General features: G+C 36.7%; 1 protein-coding gene across 2 annotated transcripts; it reads right to left on the bottom strand.

Annotated features, from left to right (window-relative positions):
- Positions 1 to 1,136: 1,136 nt before the first annotated feature.
- On the bottom strand, positions 1,137 to 5,547 carry LOC111315262 (L-ascorbate oxidase homolog). 2 transcript variants are annotated; one of them, XM_089749073.1, is made up of 9 exons: positions 5,349 to 5,547; positions 5,133 to 5,242; positions 3,671 to 3,941; positions 3,112 to 3,153; positions 2,850 to 2,952; positions 2,378 to 2,723; positions 1,907 to 2,272; positions 1,740 to 1,818; positions 1,137 to 1,627 (listed from the first exon to the last, which is right to left on the bottom strand). In XM_089749073.1, exons 1-9 carry the CDS (start codon positions 5,484 to 5,486, stop codon positions 1,415 to 1,417), a joined length of 1,668 nt encoding a protein of 555 aa, XP_089605199.1. In that variant the 5' UTR covers positions 5,487 to 5,547; the 3' UTR covers positions 1,137 to 1,414. The 2 variants fall into 2 exon arrangements, with proteins under 2 accessions (XP_089605199.1, XP_022772591.2); XM_022916856.2 differs by lacking the exon at positions 3,112 to 3,153.
- Between the last annotated feature and the right edge of the window lie 2,026 nt (positions 5,548 to 7,573).

Genomic DNA, 7,573 nt, shown 5'->3' with positions numbered 1-7,573 from the left:
AGGGCTTTGCTTTGCTTTGCTCTACCTCTAAATAGAGTGATGGTTATAAAAAAAAAAAAATGTTTAGACAAGGGTTTTGATTCTGTTTTTTGTATCCGCAGGATGGGTTGACTGTTTTGACTAAAATGTGTCAGTGGGTTTATCATCACACGTGGGATTATATGATTGGAGAATCGTTAAGAGGCGCAATAAGAACGATCTGGGGGTATTCGTATGTTTTTGTTCAATTTGTGTCTTTAAGGCCTGAAGTCAAGTGAAAAGAAGGCGTGGAGTCAAATCTCGCGAATTACTGAGAAGAGGGAGAGGTCAGTGGGCTGTGGGCTGTGTTCCACAAACCATTTTAATGGGCTTTTTTCCTAACCCAAGTTTAGTCCTAAAAGCCCATGAAGTTTATGCATGACCCATTACTTGGACCAAAATCATTAATTCCATGAAATCATCTCAGTTTTGTGTTATTTTTAGGCTTAAGTATAAAAAATATTTAAATAAAAATTAAATAATTATATAAACTTCTATTGTAATAAATTGAGACTACAAACCTTCATTTTTTTTAATTGAACCCTTAAATATTTGTTTTCACTCAATTGAATCCTAAAACCCCTTAAACACCGGCAAAAAATCTTTTAAACATATATTTTTATCCAATTAAATCTTTAATTTAACAGAAATTAATGTTACAGTTAATCAATTTTTATTTAATAAAAGTTTAATTAGTGAAAAACATTTGAAAACTTAATTGATTACAGTAAAATAATAGTAACTTAAATTATTATTTAATTATAGTTTATAAATTTTTTTAATACCTTTCCTTATTTTTATTACTACTATTGTTTTTCACTTTTACAAGTTAAAAACGTATTTAGAAACAAAAATAAGAGAAAACTTACTGAATGATCTAAAAATAAAAGTTAAACTAACATGCTTTAACAAAACATGTGAATTTTTAACATTGAAGTTCAGCTATTGTAATTACTCTGACGCAGCTAGCCTACTTTTTTGGATGAACAAACTGACTTACCAAAATAAAAAAAACAATACTTGATTCATGCCAAAGCTGTTGCAACCATTCCTTTCTTCTTTTTTCTTTTTTTTTTTTGGTGAAAAGAACCATTTCTTTATCTTAATATAATACTTGATTAACAAACAGAACAATGCTGGCTTCAATATATGAAAGAAATAATTAAAGCTCGAAAAGTTGAACGATACAATGGGAATACAAATCATGGTAAGAAAGAATGCGACCTCGAGCTGAGGTCTATTAATATTAAAGCTCCAATCATACATGCTCATCCACACCTCACATTAGCACAATTAATGGGCTAAATAGTAAGATTATAAGGCAAAACTCTGCTCTTCAATCTTTTTCCACCTACGCTGGACAGATTTTCTCTGCCCAACTCTATTCTATTCACGCTTAAAGGGGTCGGGTGCTACGGCCGCTAGCCCTACCGCAAAGAAGTGCATTCTTGGGGGCGGGGTACTCATCCCTGAGTGAAGTTGAGGTTGTGTACACACGCAAATAAAATTGTTGTCCAAGGTACTGTCTTGCCCAATACTCAGACCTCACGTTCCACATTCCTACGTTGTCAAGTGCCACATAAATGGCAGTCCATGACTTAGGATACACCTGCATTCACAGCGTATCAAATGTCACAATCTTGTTCTTCCAGGCCGATCTATTTTGGTGGGAAAGTGAAGTTTTAAGATGAGCTAAATGAAGAAAGTTGTTGATTTGTTACCTGAGTGGTACAACGAGAAACTGCGTCACGGAGGTTGTATCCGTTCCTACTATCTGGTGTCCATTGCCCCCCGTCCATGCTGCATTTCAAAATGGTTTAGAAACCAATAAATCAGAATAAATCCAAGCAATGTCTTTTGGATTATTCAGGTGAAATGATTTGCTTACCCAACAACAAAGAAAGAGTAGCCACTAAGATGCCAGCTCTGTACAATGTCCTCATCATTCTGAAACACAATCTCAATAAAAGACCTATAATCAGCATTCATAACTGAAGTGTCAAGATATATCCCTCCCCCGTAAGGATTATCGGATATGCTTCCACCGCGAAAAACTCCGTCAATTCTAAAATAGTCGGCAAGTTTCAGAGGAGTGTCCGCTGGAACAAAGGAAACACTGTTAACTGCATATCTTTGCTTGCCGTTAACTTGCCCGGCAGAATTTGCAAGCCTGATGGTTCTGGTTGTGTTAATGAGACCATAGTGGTATGAACCCTGTGGGTTAGGCCTTGGTCCACTTGCTGTAAGGTTAGTCCTGAAAGAGATACATGTGAATAATTAGATTAGAACACACATAACGTGTTGTTTGCCAAAAAGCTTGTGCAGCTTGTGCAGCTTGTGATGATGGTTGAGAAAATACCTGATAGAGCGGGCCTGGTTCAAAGACCAGTCAATTTGGATGGTGGGTCCACCCGGAGGAGGACCAGAGACAGGTCCAGCAGAATTGCTATAACGAAGAGTTGCTGTAGAGGTGAGGACAGTGTCGGTAAAGCGAGCGGAGACCACAACGTAATAGTCTTGTGCAGGCTGATCAGCTGTAAATAAAACAGAACACGATTGGCCAAGGTGAAGGTCTATTGACGAGTAGGTAGTTTGAAGAGTGTGTGTTCCCTCCACTTCCACCAACGTCATCCTGTGGTTTTGGATGCGGAAATTGAGAGAATTTTGCAACCCAACATTTGATATCCTAAGCCTGTAGGTTTTCCCTGCAATATAGATGATGTAGAACATGTTTATGCATGTATCACATTGTTCTTTTTTTTTCCTTAAGAAAACTTTAAAACAAATGAAAATTTTAGGACTTGATTTTGAATATTAGAGTGATTATATACCTTGTTCAACATTGAAGGAGGCACCACCAGGTCCACGACCATTAATAAGGATTCCATCAGGGAAAGGTAGCTTCTTACCACCATCCAGCTGAGCTTTCAAATCCTGCACAAGCACATTCAATTCCTTATGAGCCAGACTAAGACTTGTATCAGACTTCAATAAAATCAAAATCTTATGGAACTATTAACTTCAAATTAACTATCCCACCAACAGTACTTAGGAGACTTTATTGGCATGTGCTGGGGCCAGATGGCAAGCTACCTGTTTGAATCCATGACAAGAACACCTAGTTTGCTCTGGGACCTAAGATGAGCAACCCAAGAAACTATCATATGCTGATGCTTTTGGATAATCGAGAATGATGATGATTCATCATAAGAAAAAAGAGAGAGAGAGAAAAATAATAAATAGACAAACATCCTGCATGACAATAAAACAAATGCTTTTTCAGATCTGTTAAAAAGAACGCTTTTTTCAGATAATTTTTAAACCGCGCGGATTTTTAATAAATCAAAGTAAACTCGAGGTTTAAAAAACTCAGCAGGAAATGACAACGAAAAGACCAGTCAGGAAAACCAGCTGTCAAAAAGCACAAAAGCCAGAGCATTGAATAGTCAAATAAAGCCCATTTGCTTCATTTATCCAACTTTGTTATGTTGCCAACGCATTTACAATCCCCAGACAGGCAATGATCCCACCATGTTAAATTTTTGCATATCCCACAGGACCCACACCCACAGGTATGAATAGTATGCGTTTTTCCAACTAAAAGCAATGAAATTTAAATATACCAAGGCTTTAAAAAATGTAGGATGATTACCGTGTGGTTGGATTTGTACCAATCTCCAATAAGAACAGTGTAATCCCCAGCAGGATCCGGGAAGGGAACCGGAATCCGTGGTCGGCTAAGGATCCTGATCCCTCCAAAACCACCAGCAGCCTTGTGGAATGCAAGAGAGGGGAAGTAATAGAAGCTTCCTATTTGATCCTTGACCTGAAGAATGTATGTGAAGTTCTTTCCGGGTGGAATAGGGCAGGTTGTTCCATATACGCCATCTTCATAAGAATTCCTCCTTTGTTGGATTCCATTCCTACATTTACCATCTAGACGTAGATTACAGCTAACAACTACAACTAGTATTTGCTAATTTACAATGGTGCCGGTTGATCACGATTCACGAGCCAATTTTAAATGGTATCTTTCCTGAAGTTCACTACATTGAGATGCTAAACTGCAAACCACTTGTTGTACTCATTACCTGTAGACAATTACAACTTTTCTACCCTTTTACGACTTTCCAACAGGCCAATAATTCAATGCAATATAACACAACAGTCCAATAGTACTTGATTGTGTGTCTGACATTTTGGTAGCAAGTTCATAAATGAATCATCTATCCAAGGCAAAAATATTTACTAGTATATCAAATTTCATAAGGAAAATGCAAATGTTTGACGGGTCAAATAGCTTTCAGATTAACAAATTATAAATGATAAGACTAATATTTTCCTTCCTACGGATCCAGATCTCTATCCAAAAATTCCTAATCCACCTAAGCATCTTCCCATATCTTTTACGTGTGGGAAACAGCAAATAAAAAATGGACCACTTGGACCATGGATGATTAGTGGGTTTTAAATTTTTAATTAGGTGGATTAACGACCAATTCAACAATTAAAAGCTGTCACTCTTAATAATGGACAAGTGGCTTTTCTAATTACAGCAAAGCACAGAACTTGCTTAGTAATATACCGATACCAAACACAGACAATGATTTTCGTGTGCCCAGCTAATACCACGACAAACAATGAAAATTGGAGTGCCAAGTTCGTGAACAATCTTTATATTCTTTTCGCAGAAAATAATTAAGAATTGAAGTGAATCGGGTCTATTAAAGCCAGATCTGCAATGACACCAAGCACATGGATGTTTTCTCTAGCGTTCACACTTAACAATGCCGAAAGAAAGACAAGAATGGCACGGAAGAACCGAAGTAGTAACGTGAACTAACCAGACCGATCAGACGTTCTTTAATCACAAACAAATCTAAAGCAATCTTTGAGAAAGATAAAACTCAAGTTGATTGTTTAGTGACCGACTAAGGCGGATTGCTGTCAGACGAATGCCTGTAGATTACAAATATGTCCCCGTGTGGCATGTGGCAGTGAAATAATCAGATAATTGAAAAATAAATGGGGGACATTCGTCTTTTTAAACAATGGGCGCGTAAAATGTTGCTGTAAAATCTTTGTGGAGAGAACATCGGATGATTGGATCTTACCAGGAAATGAGAAAAGGCTCGTCTAAGCTGTTAAACACGTTGATAATGAGATTGTCATTGGTAACAGAGTGGATATCAGGGCCTGGGAATTGCCCATTGACGAGAATACCCTGGAAAAAAAAGGTAACTAACATCATGAGCATCATTTTCATATAGATCAACATTCAACAGTGACTATCAATGAAAAATGAATCAGATTAATCATTGAAGGCTCACCGTTTGACGAACGCCCAGAGGGTAAATGTCACCGTAGGTAACATTCCAGTTGAAGAACCTGTAAGGATCGTCAGCCCTGGCAATGGCAAAAAGGTAAGATGTCGCGCAAAAGAATGCCACCGCCAAGTTTAACGGCATTTTGGAAGTAAAGAAAACGAGAGACTCCTTCTTGGGCTCTCACTTGTTGTGTAGCGAATGTGAAAGGAAGAAAAAGAGGGACAGAGACTTTAAAACAAGAGGTTGGGAGGAAGGAGCAGTGAATGATAGGGATGGCACAATATTTCAGTGCGGTACATAGGAGGAGGTGACGTGTTACTATGTGCAAGTGTTAATCAAGCCGTAAAGATAAAAAATGGGAATAGAGAAAATTGAAGTGTCGGTGGTGGGTCCTTACATTAGCTGACTATTTTTGAACTGTAAACGTGGTTGTCTTCCACATGGGTTTGTATTCGTTGTTTTTGTTCTTGCAAAATATGGAAGGGGGAGGAATACATGTGGTGGTCTTGATGGGTGCTTTGTATTGTTTTGAAATAGGGATTGCATGTGAAGAGGTTTAACAGGCAATGCAAAGTCAAGGGCCCGCCTTAAGATCTCACATTACTTTTCCACTTTTATTCACTTGCGGCTTTTGTTTGAATAATCCAATCTAAGGCTTTGTTGGTTTCTTCTGCTTAAAGCTTTCATTAACTTATCATCGTACTCGTGAAACAATTCACGAGCATTTGTTTAAAAAAGGATAAGAGCCAAGAAGAGAACTCTACGGGTTTCTTACCAAATTCAGGGTTTGCACCAACAAGGAGTAGAATCGTGACTTACTGTCCTGACTAGGACGAGTCAAACTCAAAGCAAACTAAATATGGACGGCTTCAATGAACGGTCTATCTTCTTAGGGCTACCAAATAGTGTTAGAAAAATGGGATCATATCTCATGTAAATAGTTTTGGATCAAGTAAAGGTCATGAGCCTTAATCTTTCATTTTATACAGAGTTTTAGCTACTTAATAAAAAAAAAAGGTGGGGTTATTTTAAGTGTATATCGAAAATTAAGTAGAAAAAGAAGAAAAATTAAAAAAAAAAAAAGAGAAGGGAGAGTTGGTTAAACGGAATTCAATCTGTGGTCCGATTAAGTTGGAACATTGTCAAAAGGTTTATGATTCAGAGTTTTATATTTTGAACGGTGAAGATCGGATTTGAAGCTCTCTAGGAATAAATCCATGGTGTATTTGTTGAGTCACTTATTTGATAAGATTTCTTCAATTGTTTCTCTAGTTGTTGATTAGCTCTAGTTTTAGCTCGAGAAGAACTTTATATATCTATTATTTGATAGTGAAAATTTTTCTGATGGTCCGTGATTTTTTTTCCTCTACACTGGAGGATTTTTTACGTAAATCTTAGTATGTTTTATATTTTTTATATTTTTTGATTATTGATTGTTGTCTATTGCTTCTGTATTATTGTGATTATTGCTTCAAGCACAACAAGTGGTATCAGAGCATGGGTTATTTTGAGACATCGATATAGAAGTAACTCGGGATAGAAGTAAATTTTATTTGAAATCATGAAGGGTGATACAGGTTTCATGATAAAATTAACAGCATCGAATTATTCAATTTGAAAGCCTATGATGGAGGATCATCTATACTGTAAAGATTTGTATAAGTCAGTATTGGGTGATTCGGTTAAACCAACAGATATAAAAGTTGAAAGCTGGAAGAAGCTAGGTAGAAAGACGCTAGCTACAATCAAAAAATAGGTTGATATCAGTGTGTTCCATCATGTAACGCAGGAATCAGATGCTCACATTGTTTGAGAAAAATTGATAGCATTATATGAGAGAAAAATAGGTATGAATAAAGTTATGCTTGTTAAAAAGCTTACAACTTTACAGTACAATGATGGACGATCTGTTACAGAGTACTTGAGTGATTTTTAAGACATATTTAATCGGATGACTACTATGGAGCTTAAGATTGATGATGAAATGAAGGCATTATTTCTTTTGAGTTCATTGCTAGATAGTTGAAATACTCTAGTTGTGACTGTTCTTAATTCAGCTCCTGATTATAAGATGACATTAAATAAGGTAAAAGATAGTATGCTTAATGAAAAAGCAAGGTAAAAAGATGTAGACTTTGAGAATCAGGCTCTGATCACAAAGAATAAGGGTAGAAACATCGATAGAGGTCATGACTCAAAAGGCAATGATAAGTCTAAACATAGATCCA

This window comes from Durio zibethinus, chromosome 20 (assembly GCF_047325235.1).
Source record: "Durio zibethinus cultivar Kanyao isolate XHJ-2024 chromosome 20, ASM4732523v1, whole genome shotgun sequence".
In the NCBI taxonomy this organism is placed as follows: Eukaryota; Viridiplantae; Streptophyta; class Magnoliopsida; order Malvales; family Malvaceae; genus Durio; species Durio zibethinus.
The sequence above is the reverse complement of the archived record's forward strand: the minus strand, read 5'-3'. Positions and strand labels throughout refer to the sequence as shown.